At 46.5% G+C, this 17652-nt stretch overlaps 1 protein-coding gene across 5 annotated transcripts in view; it reads left to right on the top strand.

Annotated features, from left to right (window-relative positions):
• The window catches only part of LOC144752258 (uncharacterized), a 250705-nt gene that overhangs the window by 137184 nt on the left and 95869 nt on the right, over positions 1 to 17652 (top strand). For 3 of the 5 annotated variants that reach the window (XM_078640268.1, XM_078640269.1, XM_078640270.1), the window contains one exon: positions 3705 to 4881. In XM_078640268.1, coding sequence (XP_078496394.1) covers positions 3840 to 4881 — 1042 coding nt within the window. In that variant the 5' untranslated portion in view covers positions 3705 to 3839. Of the gene's footprint in view, positions 1 to 3704; positions 4882 to 11179; positions 13662 to 17652 lie in introns of those variants that run through there. The other 2 variants (XM_078640266.1, XM_078640267.1) reach the window with 1 other exon arrangement.

Genomic DNA, 17652 nt, shown 5'->3' with positions numbered 1-17652 from the left:
TCATTGGTTTTATGTCAATAAAATGTCCAGCTAACTATATATGGTCTCTAACCTATGTTTTTTTCAGTGAATTTTCAAGGTTTTGTAAATGCTAATTCCTAACTATATATGGTCTCTAACCTATGGTTTTTTCAGTGAATTTTCAAGGTTGTGTAAATGCAAATTCCTAACTATATATGGTCTATAACCTATGGTTTTTTCAGTGAATATATATATATATATATCCAACAAGAGTGGACTGCTGTTAAGAAAGCCCATCACAGGTAAGTTCCGTTTTTGCCATCTTTTATTCTTAGGAGGACATGCAATGTTCAAGCAGCTGTCAGCGCCTCGCACAAATGAATTGTCCTGCCCAACGCGTTTCGTGATTTCTCCTCACTTTAACAAGGGCTGCTGGTCAATCTGCGACGGAGAGAGCACACATTATAAATTACTTCTCCCGCCCAGGTGGGCGTGGCCACACTGTGGCCTGCTGGTCTTTAGAGTTCATTGATATTTCTCAGAGTGGAGCGTTGTGCTCTCTCTTCAAATAAAGTACTTATAAATCCCAAGTGGGTTGCTAAGCACTGGAGATGCTTGTCATGCCTTTCACAGTCCTCCAAGGCCAAACCTGTTCCTCGTGCCCCAGCGTCGTTTAGCGCCGAAGCAGAGCTGCACAGAGTGCAGCGGGGCGTTTCTCGCGACTCAGGCGGGGCCGCAAATCCATCCAACAAGAGTTGCCTGCTGTTAAGAAAGCCCATCACAGGTAAGTTCCGTTTTTGCCATCTTTTATTCTTAGGAGAACATGCAATGTATATATATATATACACAAAGTCCTTTGCCCCTTCTTGAAACTCCGCCCTTTGATCGGTGGCGCGACAAAGCCGGCGGTGCACAAATCGGCAAATAATTCTACCAACAAATCCAATAATGCTCACTCTCAGGAGTCTTTGCAAAAGAAGAGTTTATTCCAGGTTACGCGCTTCGGATGCGAACTTCCTTGGTCACACGAGGAAACCATGATACTGTGGAGTTTACATCGTGATCAAAAACAGGAAATGGAAAGCAGACTGCTAGGTCTCTGAACAGTCGCCATTTTTGAATGTACAAAGTGCAAAACAATACATCTTCAAATAAACATCACAAAATCAACTGTACAGTTTACAAAGATGAGTTATGAAATTGTGTCATCCGTATTATACAACGACAGAGTGGCGCGCACGCCTTCACTTACTAACTATGTACGCATAGCAAGATGGCGCTCCAATATGTGCAAAATAGTGCGAGAATAGTCAAAGATTTGTCATTTTATTATTTATTTATTATTCCGGGTTACATATGCTGCTAGCAGACAATTAATTTATAGTGGATCTCTGGCTGACATATCTTTGACTATTCTTGCACTATTTTCAGGGCACATATCGATGCAACTAGTATATCAGTAGCCGCCCTTGCAGCGCAGCACCACTTGGGCACGGAGCGCTACTTTGTAGTTTAGTGGAGACACTGTTCTTTGCCATGCGGCGTACTGCAACGGTACGTTTTTTTAGGAGTCCCTACACGGAGTCCTTTTTAGGTGCCGCAATAGCATAATCTGTTCACAAGATAGGTTGCCGGCACATATCGGAGCGCCATCTTGCTATGCGTACATAGTTAGCAAGTGAAGGCTTGCGCGCCACTTTGCCGCTGTATAATACTGATGACACAATTTCATAACTCATCTTTTAAACTGTACAGTTGATGTTTTTGATCACGATGTGAACTTCACAGTATCATGGTTTCCTCGTGTGACCAAGGAATTTCGCTTCCGAAACGCGTAACCTGGAATAAATTATTTTTTTGCAAAGACTCCAGAGAGTGCGCATTATTGTATTTGTTGGTAGATGTATATAACTGTACATGTATGCACAATTAATTAAAGTAAGCCTAGAGTATTTTGGTACTTCATCTCCTGGTAGCGTTATATTCTGGAGTCAATATTAAAGTAAAATACTATTTTGACTCTACATCCGGCACATAAAGTGTGTGAAGTAAGGAACATACTTTTCATTTATGCACAAATATTACGTCTCCTGCTAAGTCCTACTCCTCCTCTTTTCCTCCTAAATCCTCAGTGCATTGTTGAGAAACCTCCTTTGAAAATAACATAATATACAGTGAATTGGCTTCACCAGGGACCATAAAAGCTCCAAATTAAAATAGAAAGCTTTGCCATTTGTGCATATTCTGTACTTCAATTTAGGAAAACTTGTTGTTTTTCCACCTATTGTTTATTTGATAGACTTTAAGGAATGTTTAAATAAGACTTTCTTTCTTTACAAAACAGGATCATTCTCTTGTCCCTGATGTGCATGTTGCTCTTTGTTGTTTTGCTCTCAGCTAAGCACTCGAGCACCTCTTCCCGCTTCCCGTGTACACATACGACATAAGGACTCCTCCAGTTCAGTAAGGAGTGAAAGGCGCCCCTCTTTAACCGCATGCGTGCGGGCGGAATTCCGCTCGCACGCTGAGATTTGCGGAAACGCATGTTACGTGACGAGCTGGGCTCGCCATGAGCGTGCGAGGAGGCTACCTCATGACGAGCCCAGCTCAGTCATGAGCGTGGAAGGGGTTAAGGAACACTACATCACAACGCAGAAACCCTCCACAACCAAGCTTCCTCTCCTCTTACTCTTTGACCTTTCGTGCAGCTCTCCGCTGCATTTGTCTAGGCTCAGGTCATAGGACTACCACATACATACATGCACACACACACACACACACACACACACACATAGATACGTACATGCATACATACGTACACACATACACACACATACGTACACACACGCAGATACATACACACTCACATACGTACACACATAGATACATACATACACACACATACAAAGTTACATACATATGTACACACACATACATGCATACAAACATATGTACATACATACGTAGAAAACTGCAAATTAAAGATAAGATGGTTTATGTCTCTGTTCCATGGATTCAACTGCAGGCGAATAATATATTCTCAGTGGACCTGCTCAGGTTAACTTTCTTGGATTTGAACCATCTGTGTCCCAGTGGTCTGCTTGAGGCCACATGTAGTCCTGGAAACATCCCTGCATGTTTGGGAAGCTTCAGAGGTACTTCCTGCTGGCCGCGCCTTAGACCTTCAGTCCCTTCACACCAGCTTCAGCCTGACATCTTTTGCATTTTCCTGCCATGTTGCATGATAGCATCAGTGTCTGGCCTCTGGTTACCGTGTGATTCACCTAGCAGTGAAGTCTGCAGCAAAGTAAAGATGAAAGGGACGGTCATCTACTTTCCTAGCCATGTGTCCTGACATGTCTTCTCTGCAGACATTTTCCTTTCCTTCCATGTCTGTGCTAAATTTAAGGACCCCCTATGAGGATTCTGCTTTTTCCTGCTACATATGTAAGGACTGAAGTTAAGAGTATGTACACATTGCATCCAGAATAGTGTGAGAATAGTGTGAGCTAGAGGTGATAAGTGTGACATTTGTCCCGTCTTAAAATGACAGAGAAGATACCGAAGAACAGTAGTCGAAGAGGTCAACTAAAATGAAAAACTGAAAATACAATAGTGTAAACATTTTGGGTAGTACTTCTGTTGTAAGCAGAATTATTATTGTACAGGAAACTTGTTTTTTAATAATGTGTATTAACCTAAATAGTGAATATTTTCTTTTCTTTTGTCATTTGTGCTTCTAGGCCTCTAGCAGGTGTGCAGGCAGACAACAGATGGGTCTACGCACGCAACCTACAAAGAACCCGCCCACACCGCACAACTGAGACATTACTCTTGAACCGAAGGACCTGCTTCAAGGCGCCTCATTGGAAGCTGCCATGTCTGCAAAGAGGAAAGGCAAGCGGCCGACCTCTCGGCTGGTACTTGAAGGAAGCCGAGTGCCTCTAGCTCGACAAAGGGAAGATGCTTCTGGTGTGAAGAAACTAAAGGCTTCGAATGGGAGAATGGAGGAGACTGTGGTTGTGAGACAGGAAGAGCTCTCGTTTTTCAAGACAGCGGAGTCTCTGTTGAGGGAATTAGACGCGGATGCTGGTGTGAAAACGGAGCAGAACCCTCTTAATAATTCTGTTGTGAAAACGGAGGCGGCTGCTATTGGTGACATGCAAGCACATCCTCATGTTAATCCTCAGGCGTCTCCGGTTATGGACCAGCAAAGCGACTCTACTGTGAAAACTGAGATGGCTTCTCTTGGAGCGATGGAAGACCCTCTGGATGAGACCAGAGAAACAGCTAAGCCGGAAAGCAGCCTGGGAGAACCCACACCAGAAGGTCCAGTAAGACTGCAAACAACTATCCAAGGAGTTACTCTTAGCAAGATGGGAGCAGACGATGATCCTGAGGTCTTCCTTTCCGCATTTGAGTCTGCTGCGACGCATGCACTTTGGCCGAAGGAGCAGTGGGCCATGCGCGTGGCTCCCTTCCTTTCAGAGGAGGCCTACGCTATTTACCAGTCACTGCCCTTTTATACTGCTGAGGATTATGATCAGCTAAAGGAAGCCCTTCTTGATCACACAAGCATGATTGAGGAAAGCTATCGGAAGAAGTTCCGCAGTGTCGGCTTCACAGCGGGATCAAAGCCGAGTATGGTGGCCCATACGCTGCAGGACCTGGGCCGGAGGTGGCTGAAACCAGAGATCCGCAGCCCCGATGACATCTTGGAGCGCATCATCATCGAGCAGTTCATAAAAATCCTACCAGCGCAGGCTGCCGAGTGGTTGACCCAGCAGCACGTGCGGACTCTCGATGCAGCGGTGCAGTTGGTCGAGGGGTATTTGGCAGGTGAAGCTGTTGGACGTACCTCCAAAGCTGGCGGCTCGAACGCCTGGATGCCCTCCTGGACTCAAGAGCCACAAGCAGAAGGTATGAAGAATGTTGTCCTGTAGCCTTTACACATCGGCTCCTTTTGGAGGCAGATGTAAAAAAAAAATGCAAAAATACACATGATTTCACCACACTTTTAATACATCTACCGAAGAAAATATAAATGAAAAACTTTTCACTATTTTCAATATCCAAGAGTCAACATGCTTAATTGTTCCCTTTAAATTTCCATAAAATTCTGAGTTAGCTGTTGGAGAATATGGAGTGCACGGAGGGACAATAGGGCATGAATCCTCCTTCACTTCCAGGTCAGTGTCTGGTATTCCTTGAAAACCAGTCTTCTTTGAGTGTTGAGCAAGTTTGAGGGGTCTCCTTAGGTGGTGAGGAAGGAATCGTGAAGAACTGATTTCATTCTAGTTTTATGGTTCGGTTATCTTGCCATATAGTTATTATAATTATTTAGCTTGTAAAGCACCTGGTTACTCCAACGGAGTGTCCCCGCGCTAGAACATCCTCAAAACCCTAGCGACTACCCTGAACTACCACCCTTCCTGCACGTATGACTATCAAACAGTAGAAGTCAAAAACATTACTTCCATCCACCATAAGGGTGTCGGAAGAGCCAGGTTTTTAAATTTTTACGGAACAGAGACTCTGACACGCAGATCCTTAGATCCGCAGGCTGGTCGTTCCAAGCCTTAGCTGCCAGGAAGCCAAATGACCTCCCTCCAGCTCGAACCTTCCCGGACCCTGGGCACAATCACCCTAGCAGAGCCCAGCTATCTCAAATCCCGTGCAGGCCGATATCCAGTGAGAAGGGGGAGCAAGGATCGCAGGCCCTTCTGGCTAAGGATCCTATGACCAATGCATAGGGCCTTAAAGGTAACTCTGGCCTGTATTTGGAGCAAATTAAATTTCTTCAGAGCTTTCCCCGGTTGGGTCACAGTAAAGAAGGAAGCTCTTAGCCCGTCAGTATCTGATGTTTTTTTGGACAGGCCCAAATACACTGGTGTATGTTTCACTAAATCCAAGTGTTGATTGTAAAACTGTTGGATTTATTTTTGTTTAATTACTTTCACTTGGAAGTCTCTTCTTCCCCTCTACTTCACATACGAACACTATTCCTCTGCACCCCTTTCCTTGAGCAACCTTCCATTTTGTATATAGTTGGTAATGTCTTTACCTCCTTTGTCTATTTGAGAATATCTAAAACAAAGTTTTCTACCGAAAAATCAGTGGGTGTCTCACCTTTTTCCCTGGTGCATAATTTAAAAATGTTTTTTGTGGTTATGTATTAATTACCATGTGCTGATTGTTCAAGCAACAAAGTATATTTGACTCCTTAGTGTTCTCTGATAAGTCTGGGACCATTTGTTATTTATACCAACGTGTAGAGCTGACAGACGGCTTCATTTGTTGTGCGAATGCCCACTTTGAGGAGGATAGGCCTTAGATAGATTTGCAGTCCCACAGAGTGTACTGAAGGTTTAAGCAGGGTGAGACTACTTCCAATTTGCCATGAGCCCCTTTCACTTATCCTTTGCCCTGTGAGTGTTCACAAAATGAAATGAAATGAAAAATTATATTTATATAGCGCGTACATACCCAGAGGCCTCGCAGCGCTTTAACTGATTACTGTGGCGAGGGCCGGGGTAGTTAACACGCTTTAACAAACAGGTGAGTTTTCAACGCTTTCCTGAAAGCCATCCGGTTGTTGATCTCCCAGAGGTTGAACGGGAGAGAGTTCCACATCTTCGCCGCCATATGTGAGAAAGCCCGGCCTCCCCAGCGAGCTTTATTGATTTTAGTTGTGGTGGCTAGATGCAAGACACTGGAGCAGAGGGTTCTCGATGGAGTGTAAGGGACAACAAAAGGGAGCAGGATGGCTGGGCCTGTTCGGTGGAAGGCTTTGTGCACAATGCACATGGCCTTGAAGTGTGTTCTGGCAGCTATTGGAAGCCAGTGGAGTTCTTTTAGGGCCTTCCTTGCTGACTGCCAACGGGAGATGTTAAACAAAAGTCGGGCAGCGCAGTTTTGTGTGACTTGGAGTCTGTTGATCACTGCTACCGGAACTCCTAGGTATAACGCATTTCCATAATCCAGGTGGGAGAGTATCAAGGCCTGAACCATGATTCTCCTCGCCTGGAAAGGAAGCAGTGGGAGTATCTTCCGGAGCATTCTCATTAGTCCGACACAGGTGGAAGCCGTTTTGGTGGCCTGCACAGAGAAATCTAGTGCTTTGTCGAGCCAGACTCCGAGGCTCTTGATATGGGGTTTGGGAGAGGGAGGGGAGCCAAGACAGGCGGGCCAGATGGAAACCAGAGTGGTTGGTGCGAGATTGCCCAGCAGCATAATCTCTGTCTTCTCCCCGTTGAGTCTGAGACACGAAGAATGCATCCACTTGGCTACAGCCTCTAGACAGGGCCCCAAGGTGTTGGATGATCCCTCCGTGTGATCCAAGGAGACCACCAGTTGGGTATCATCCGCGTAGGTGACAATACGCACACCAAAGGGATGGACTATCCCTGCTAGAGGGCTCATGTAGACATTAAAGAGCGTGGGGCTCAGGGCCGAGCCCTGAGGAACCCCACAGCTCAATAGTTGTTTTGAGGATACTGCTTCGCCCTCAAACACCTGGAAGAAGCGCTCGTCCAGGAAGGAAGTCAGCCATTCCAGGGCTGCGCTCGACACACCCATGCCCACTAAACGATGTAATAATGTGGCATGGTTAACCGTGTCGAACGCGGCGCTGAGGTCTAATAATATAATGGCTGCTTTCCCTCCCCGGTCCAGCACAGATCTTGTTTCTTCCGTTACTGCTAATAAAGCAGTTTCGGTTCCGTGTTGGGGGCGGAATCCCGTCTGGGAGGCACATAGCAGATTATTAGATTCCAAATAATCTACTAAGATGTTGTTGATGTGCCTCTCCAACAGCTTGCTCATCCAGGGGAGAAGGGAGATAGGGCGAAAATTGGCCAAGTTGTTCTGGTCTAAGGTAGGCTTCTTTAAGAGGGCCTTAACCATCGCACATTTCCACTGGGCTGGGACCGAGCTAGAGGTGATGGAGGAGTTAAGGACATCTAGGATGACAGGACGGATGGCCTTGATGACTTTGAGAAGGGTCTGCGGGGGTGCAGGGTCATTGGGGGATCCTGAGGTTACTTTAGAGAGTATTGTATCCAATGAGATAGGATCTAAAAGAGAGAACTCATCGAGCGAACAGGAAGCAGGAGAGTGCGGCTTAGTGCCTGTGGAGGTGTCCAGATCCTTTGCATCAGTGGGAAAAGATGAGTAAATAGCCTGAATCTTCTGAGAGAAGAAGGTTGCTAAGTTGTTGCATCGGGCAAGCGCGCCGACCGAAGAAAGACACTCAGGAGGAGGAGAGATTAGTGACTTAGCGATTTTAAAGATTTCTTTGGGAGAGTTTGCATCTAAGTTGATTTTGGAGTCATAGAATTGGGCTTGTGTGGCTTTCAATTCATTCTTATATGCTTTGATGGCGGCTCTATACTCAGCTTTCTTGGATTGCGAATATTCTCGCCTCCAAGCTCTCTCCAGTTTACGACACAACTGTTTCATGGTTCTCAGGACAGAAGAGTACCATGGGGCTACTTTAGATCATTTTATGGAGTGCAAGGATTCTTTCGGGAGAACCTGGTCCAGGGTGTTGGTAATCCAATTATCATAATTGGAGGTGGCTGTACTGGGGTACATCGACTTCGAAGGTAAATGATCGGTAAGAGCCGATTTCCACTTTGAGAGGGGCAGCGAAGCCCATTTTCTACCCCAGTGTCTATTATTATTTTGTGAAGTAGGGGGGGTATTAGTAGACCATATAAAGGGTACTAAGTGGTGATCAGTCCAAGGCAGAGGTATAGGTGTTTCGACTCTTAGACTGTCAAGATTACTGAAAATATGGTCTAGGAGATGGCCCTTAATGTGCGTCGGGTGAAAGCCTTTTTGGAGCAGGTCAATGGCTTGAAGATTAAGTCGAAGGCCAAAGTGACGGCGATGGTGGCAGATCATCCACGAAGGTCGGGGATACATTTATTCCCGTGCATTGATGATTGACCGCAGCATGCCTGCCTTCAGTAGCCATTCACAGACCACCTCCTGACAATGGCCAGGCTCTTGATCTCCTTCGGTTTTCCATCAGTGAACACAAGCCCTACGCAGAAGCTTCACTTCATAGCGGCTATCCTTGACATGATAGCGTTCAAGGCATTTCCACTGCCGCAGCACGGGTGGGACATTCAGGAAAAGATCCTGATGTTTTGGGTTCAGGTGTGGTTTCGGTGAGGATGGTTTTGAGGCTTCTTGGGTTCCTGGACTCATGCATCCTTCTCGTTCTGTACATCCGATAGCATACGTGAACTCTGTTTCAATGTGCCCTGTAGTGAGGCACATCTCAGACTCTGTTCAGCTCTCTCAAGAGACAGCTCCGGACCTCATTATGTGGTGGCAAAGCAGCACCAGCATGTTTGTTGACAGTCCATTCTCCCTTCTCCACCCGAACGTCACCCTTGTAATGGAGACACAGATTCTAGGTTGGAGAGGTGGTGATCAGGGGCCTCTGGTTTTTAGCTGAGCCAACTCCACAGCAACCTTGGGGAGCTTCGGATAATTCCCCTGGTCCTGAAATCCTTCCTACCGACCATCAAGAGTAGGAAGGCTCAGGCTCCCACAGATTATACTACACTGCAACAAGTACGGTGGGTTGGGGCCCTGGAGGCTCTACAGCTTTGGCGGTAGCTGAACCAGAAGATTATTTTGGTAGCCACCCACCTAGCGGGGTCCCTGATTGCCAGAGCAGGTGAGCTAAGCTCTTGTTGGCGGTCAGACCACGAGTGACGTTTCCATCATGAGATGGCACAGGGCATCCTCAACCAGCGATCTGTTCATCACCATCAAGAACGTGCTGTGTGGAAGCTCCTGTGCTCTGGACTTTGCTCCAAAGTGGTCACTAGGAGTTGTCCGTGTGTGATGGGACAGAGGGCTCTCGCGCGTGTTCTCACCACTGCCTTGTTTCCGTGATGTGTTAATCACTGGTCCAGTAAGTGGCTACAGAGGCGCTTACGTATTTCAGAAGATGCTCTAGAACTGGGAACATGAACTTAGCATAGGATTTAGGGCCCGATGTAGGAAATTTTTTTTTTACCGGTTCTTAAATACCGATTCATACCGAATCGGTATTTATGAATCGGAAAACCGTATGTAGGTAAAAAATCGGTAAAAAATACAGATTCGGTAACATTCTGAATCCACACTCGGTAAATACCGAATCGGTAATCATCAATTCGGCAATCTCCGATTCGGTACCACCCATTCAACCCTATGGGGCTCCAGGCCCATAGGAAGGAATGGGAGATACCGAATCGGAGATTACCGATTCGGCATTTACCGATTCGGTAAAATCCGATCTCGAAAATTCGAATAGAAGACATGTGAGCCAGTGAACCAATCAGGGACACCCACCACACCCCACAACAAAGCAACAGATGAATCAACCAATCAGATGCAAGTACCACACCCCAGTACCTGAAGGTAACCACACCCATGCAGGTGCAGAGCTACAGAACTGCAGAGAGAGCTGGAGGGGAGACAGAGGAGCAGGCTGCACTGAGCCCAGCAGAGCATCACCATGGAGTCAAAGGAAGGCCAGAAGGATGGAGGTGACAGAAGAAGGAAGCTGAAATTCAGCACAACCGAGCTCCAGGTGCTGGGGGAAGAGGTAGTGCAGCATTACAGCCAGCTTTTTGGGAGACAGTCCCTGCAAGTTGCAGAGTCTGTAAAGAGAAACACCTGGCTGGCGATCCAGAGCAAATTAAATGCCCTAGGAGTCACACATCGTGAAATAGAAGACATCAAAAAAAGGTGGTATGATCTGAGGATCACCACCAAAAAGAAGATTGCAGCCCAGAGGAATGAATCCTCAGTCACAGGTGGTGGGAAGAGCCGTGCACCAAGCCTCACTGAACTGGAGCAGCTGGTGGAATCCACCATGGAGCCGGAATGTATACACGGGATTGGGGATGATGACAGCTCAGCCAGAGCTGCAAGAAAGAAAGGTAAGATGCAAGGACATGAATTCCCACCCATTCCCTGGCCCCTTCCACAATGTGGGTGACTGATTCACAATCCAGAACACATGTCAGTACTCACCTGCAATGCATCATGGTAGTCGTAGTCATAGGAACATACATCAAAGCAGCCAACACATAAATCAGCATGCCATGCCACACTCCCCATACACAAGCAGTTGAGGCTTTGCAAATTGTGTGTTAGGAATGAGTGTAATGAAGACACACAGGTGACCATTGTCCATGTCTGCCCACAGGAGAGTCCTCGCGCAGTGCAGCGCAGGGAGGGGAGGCGAGTGCACCAGCAACGGCTGCGAGGGAGAAGCCTACTGACACGTCAGGACCCAGCACTGTCCCTGAGGACACTTCCACAGCGCAGGCACTCACAGCATTGAAGGAAGACACCACAGCCCAGCCACTGTCACCCCTGCTGTTTGGGACACAGCCTCCTGAAACATCAACCTCAGGGTCTCCTGTGAATGTGAGGCCAAGGAGGCAGGATGTTCCACCACTCAGGATCCTTGAAAGCTCTGATGAAGAAGAGGTGGAGGTATCCACACCTAGCATTCCACCACTGGCTGGCAAAGCAGGGCAACAGGGGTCATCAGGATCTGTGCGTGCAAGTGTCCGTGGTCGTAGGGCACGTGAGCGCGACGAGGGGCAGAATATGCAGGGGGTTTTTGCTGGTTTGGAAACCACTATGGTGAAGATTCAGCGCATGCAGGCCAAAGGGATCATGGCTGTGCACAGACAGGTGCGCACCCTGAACAGCAGGATGTCAAACATTGATCGGGGGATATGCTCCATGGCCCTAGGAATGAAGTCCATGGGAAAAGGAATGGAGTCCATGGGCAAAGGAATGAAGTCCATGGGAAAAGGAATGGAGTCCATGGCAGAGGGGGTGAGGGACATGGGTGTGCGCATGGGTTCCCTATGCGACATGCTGGAGCGTGACCAGACAGAAAGGCGCAGGAATAGGCACGAACTCAAGCAGCTCAATAAGTCCATCAACCGTCTGGCAACTGCAACCACCCTGCTATGCCGCCGGTCAGTGAACATGCAGACTGACATTGTGCACTGCTGAAGTGACTTGTCCAGGGGCATGGGGAGAGTGACCTCTGCTATGGAGGTACTGCTGACACTGCAGACAGCCACTGGTGGTAACACGTGTGTCTGGGACACAGAGGAGTCCACAAGCAGGAGTGGATCCAGCACGCCTGTACAGGACGTTCGTCGGAGCAGCAGGCTCCATGCTGAAGACCCTGGCACCACTGCGCAAGTTGACCCCCTGCCCCGTAGCTCCCAAAACATATTGCGTAAGCGCAAACATTAAAAAATAATCCTCAACACAGGATAGGTCGCAGTGATGTGAACTCTGGCCACCCAGTATGAAAAGTGGAATTTATTTGGTTCATGTGTTCTGGTATATGTGAAGTCCATTAGTGCAAATTAAACTGAGTGCTTCAAGAACTCATCATGCCTGTGTCTCCTCACTCTATTAGAAATATCTGGTGGTGATTTCTGCGCGTCTCAGTCTCCCATCTGTTGCTGGCGCTGCTCCTGCTGCATTGTGAATGGCTTGTTTTGTCCCATCATCTATGTCCTCATGATATGTGATTTCTACCTCTGTGCCCTCCTTGGTGGCAAGATTAGGCAGCATGGCGCAGGTCGCAATAATCTTGCAACAGGCAATTGGCGTGTACTGCCGTGCACCTCCACTCTTATGGAGGCACCTAAATCTGCTTTTCAGCAGTCCAAAAGTGCGTTCCACCACGCAACATGTTCTTCTGTGTGCCACGTTGTAACGCCTTTCACTCCTGGTGGATGGATTCAGGTAGGGGGTGAGGACAAATGAACGCAGGGCATATGCACTATCACCTGGGTGGAAAATGAAATAATGATTAGTCACATACTCCTGATTTCTCCTTCTACATTGACTATCAGGGTGTCTCACGGTTATTTACCTAGCAGGTATCCATCCCCAAAATCACCAGCAACACGGCGCGTGTATATCCCACTATTCTGGAAGATGTAGGAGTCATGGGTACTCCCTGGAAATTTGGCAACAATGTCCGTAATTATGTTGGCAGCGTTGCAGATCACCTGCACATTGATTGAATGCGTAGACTTCCGGTTTCTATATATGTCTTCTGTTGCTGCAGGTGGGCATAGTGGGATGTGCGTACCATCGATACAGCCTATGATGTGCGGGAAGTGTGCGAGTTGGTAGAAATCGGTTTTGGTCTTTGCTAGTTCAGCAGGTGTGTCAGGGAACTCAATGTAGTGTCCCATCCTCTGCATCATGGCGTCCAGGAATTTACGGAAGAAACGTGAAAGGCAGCTCTGGGACACCCCACCTACCGCAGCAATCACATTCTGGTAGCTCCCAGAAGCAAGAAGGTGTAGGCAGCACAGCACCTGCACATGGGGTGGGATGGCGTGTGCTCTTGGGGTTGGGTGTTCCAGATATGGGTGGAGGTCCCTGATCAAGTCCAGGATGGTTCTGGGGTGTAGTCTGTATCTTTGCAGGATCTCAGCTTCAGTCATTTGGAAGAGGGTGATCCTCTGCCTATACACCTGCTCCTCCCTTAGCCAGACCCTCTCTCCTGCTGCCTGTATCCGTAGCCGCCTTGTCATTATGTAGAAAGCCGCCATTGTGGTTGCACTGTTGCATTTTGGGGCCTTCTTTTATATCCTGCACCTGGTTTCCACCTGCTTTCAATCCATGGTAAATACAGACTCTTAAATACCGGTTTTCATGGTATTCGGTATTTTTGGGGTTTCCTACATCTCGATATGCCATTTTTACCATTTCTTATTTTCCGACTCGGTAAATAAGAATTCGGTATATTCCGATTCGTTAAATGCCGATTCGGTATTTTACCGACTGGTTTTTACCGAATCAGACACTTTTTTGACACATACATCTCGAAACTCTTATTCCAGTCGGCAAGGGCCGAAATTACCGATTTTCGGCCGTTACCGACCGGTATTTGGCTAACTACATCAGGCCCTTAGTGTCCCTTACTGTTTTTGTCACTTCTTTTAAGGAGACCTCTTCAATGGTTTGGTATAAAACTTGACATATCAAAAGAAAACAAACCCTTTAAATCTTCTGCCAAATTTTGTTGCGTTTTGTTACACAGTTCCACATTTATTACTAAAACAACGGGCTTGTGGGCCCATTGATAGATCTGCACAAATTTGAAAATAGAATAATTTCAACATAATATGTTGTCTACAACATTTCAGGTATATTTGTCAAAAGGTGACAAAGTTGTAAACAAATCAACAAATTGCTTTAACTGACAAAATATACAAAAGTGTTAACCCGTGAAGCCCAACCCATATCTTTCATAAATGTGATCATCTCGTAAGCGAGTGCGAAATTTGGTGCCGATCCATTGATGGGGCCAAAGGTAAAGGCAAATGAAAAGAATGCCTTCGCAATGGAAAGTGCGACTGAAGCAGGACTACACAGTACTCCATGAGGTCTTCTCTCACGGTGTACACTGGTCTTCTTTTGGGATCTTGACTGGGTTTATGAAATACGTTTCAAATATTCATTGCGCGCTGTTCTTGTGTCTAACATTCTTTGGGGATTCTCCACGTCCAGCATTGTAGACTTTCATGACTATGTTGGTTCGCTCTGGATCTTCAGGGTTCAAAGGGATCTGTTGTTGTTTGTATTATAATCTGCATCTATCATATGCTGTGGGTGTGAGCTCGTTTTAATCATATGTACAGCTCTGTTTGTATTTTTTCCACAATTTGGATGATGAATATGTGTAGTTTGGACCCCTGAAGGTTTCTCTTTCTGAAATTGATTGGGGCACCTTTTGAGTTTGACTATATTTATATAAGTGATTTTTTGTTGTTGTAATTAAATGGATTTACATTTTTAGGTCTCGCCTGCATTGCAGCGCATGCGCTTCTTCACCTTGGCGAGATCTATAGTCATTTCTTTTTGTCCCCCTTCTTTGGAAGCGGGGGTTGTGTCCGCTCTGTCTCCCTTAGGCCCCGCTCATTCGGACTGGTGATTTTGCTCGCACACGGCACCAGTTAGTGCAGGCACGAGCAGTGGCTCTCTCTCTCTCGCGACAGCTTGTATTTATAAATTGTATGTTTTTTAATTACTTTAAGGAGTGCGGCGCCCGCTGGAGACACTGTGCTCACTTTATTTATATTTTACTTTCCGAGCCGCGGCGCTTCATTTGAGGTTTGAGCCTTTAGATCTTTAGAGGGCTTTTACTTTACCAAATCAGGTTGACTCCGGCTACAGTTCTGCCTAGTGTTCTACTTTGTGTGGCTTCTTCCATTTTCATGGCGCTCCCTTTTTTACACATCACGGCCACTAACTTTTTTTTGTTGCAGCCTTTTAAATCTTCTTGCCGTGAGCATGCCTGTGGCCATGTTTGTGCGTGAGTATGCCAGTGAATCAGTGCATTTGTGGTCCTGAGTGTATATCCCTGTTTGTGCGTGAGCTTGCCTGTGTATCTTGTGTGCACGTGAGCATAACTGTGTAACCGTGTTTGCGCGTTAGCATGGCTCTGTATCTGTGTGTGATCATGCCTGTGTACATGTGTTTGGGTGAGCCAATGTTTGTTTACCCCTCCTTCATCCCCATGTGTGCGTGCGCCTGCTGTTTGTGAGTTTAGTTGGCATGTATGTGCACACGTGTTTTTGCCCTTTTTTCCGTTTGTACGTGTATACGCATGGTTTCATAATTGTGTGTGCCTGATTATCGATGACTGTGAATATTTTGTTGTGTGTTCCTGTCCGTTTATGCCCATGTGAACGCATTAAATTTGTTATTATTGTGTGCATGTGGATGTGTGTTCCTTTGTGGGCCCATAGTATTTGTCATTATTGACTGTATGCGTGTTTCTGTTTGTGTGTACGTCTTGATTATCGAAGGCTATGCCTAAGTGTCTGTGTTTTTGAGCGTGTAGTACCTGTCGTTATTGACTTTGTTTGTGTGTTCCCTTGTGGACACTCATTTTTTCTTTATTGATTTCATGTCTGTTTATGATTTCCCTTGTCGGCCCGCAGCATTTGTCATTATTGACGTCACGTGTATTTCAGTGTGCGTCTGTGACTATTGACGACTAAGTGGCTGTGTTTTTGTGTGCCTGTGTGAGCGCGTAGTATTTGCCATTATTGCATTGTGTAGGTTTGTATTTGTGTATGCGTCTATGATTACCATGGCTATGTGGCCGTGTTTGTGTGTCCTTGTGGGCTCGTAGGATTTGTCATAATTGAATTCATGTGTGTCTGTATTTCTGTGTGTCCTTGTGGGCGCGTAGGATGTCATTGTTGACTTCATGTGTGTTTCTGTGTGCCCTTGTGGGCGTGTAGTATTTGTCAATATTGACTTTGTGTGTTTGTGTGTGCTAGTCCTTGTGAGCAGGTATTATTTGTCATTATGACTTCATGTGTGTTTGTGTCTGCGTCTGTGACTATGGGTGACTATAACTGTGTTTGTTTGTGTCCTTGTCAGCGCTTAGAATTTGTCATTAACCTCATGTGTATTTATGTATGCGTCTATGATTATCATGGCTATTTGCCTGTGTTTGTGTGTCCTTCTGGACCCGCAGTATTTTTCATTATTGACGTCCCTTGTATTTGTGTGTGCATCTGTCACTATGGGTGACTATGACTGTGTTTGTGTGTGTCCTTGTTGGCGCTCAGTATTTGGTATTATTGATTAGTTATTGACTTCATGAGTGTTTGTGTGCGCGCCTGTGACTATCGATGGCTGTGACAGGTTTTGTGCTCATCTGTGCCTGTGCCCTTCTGAGCGTGTACTTGTTGTCATTATTGCGTGTATGTGTCTTTCCGTTTTCCTGTTTGTGTGTTCCGTGCGTCCTCCTGCAGTCATATTTTACCGTAGGTCTTGCATTTATGCAAGTGTAAGCTATTGGCATTGTAAATGACAATGCCTTTTATTTATGTTTTAAAATCCAAAACATAAATGAAAGGCATTGTTATTTACAATGCCAATAGCGCAACTAGCGTAAATGCAAGACCTATTGCATTGCAAATGCTTGTTACATGTTGCAAGGGCCGCCATTTGGATTAGTAAGTGTTTAAAGAGGCCACGTGGTTACACGGCCTAGGTTGTTGTAGAGCCTGTGTTATTTTAGACAACAATGTGTGTGTGCGCCTATAGCCATCGTTTTAATTTCTGTGCCCAATATGCAGCCTGAGCCCCGCAGTGGTGTGTGAGACCCGCAAGTGCTTGGTACTGACTACCATACAAGGCCAGCGTCATTGGGGCGGGTACTTACCGCTCTCACAAGACCGTTGGAAGGGTGAAGTATCCGTGGCTCCTCTGAAGGGCACGAGGCCAGTGACTCTCTCAATGCACACTCTCTCGCTCGCTCTTAACAGAATACTCCTGAGGCGGAAAGCCGGGAGTTAGGCGCTATACTTGCTGTTTTACCTTTGCCCGCTTGCACAAAATACTTTTAAACTTGTTGTTATTACTTCTGTCTGCTTGCACAATATACTTTTAAAAATCTTAAAACTGCTGCTACTTACTAAATTACTCTGTGTCACTCACTCGCCCTGGATAACTGGGGGCGTGTGACAGGACCCGCACAGAGTATACCGAGGGCCGATTTAGGGCTCCATTCAGATACAGACAGCCTACCCGGAGGGCGACGACTTTGGCCGCCATCTTAGGTGAAAGGCAGGGTTGGCGCACTAGCGGTCGGGCGATTCACGG

Source organism: Lissotriton helveticus, chromosome 4_2 (genome assembly GCF_964261635.1).
Source record: "Lissotriton helveticus chromosome 4_2, aLisHel1.1, whole genome shotgun sequence".
Lineage (NCBI taxonomy): Eukaryota > Metazoa > Chordata > Amphibia > Caudata > Salamandridae > Lissotriton > Lissotriton helveticus.
Note: the sequence above shows the minus strand (reverse complement) of the source record. Positions and strands in the feature narration are given on the sequence as shown.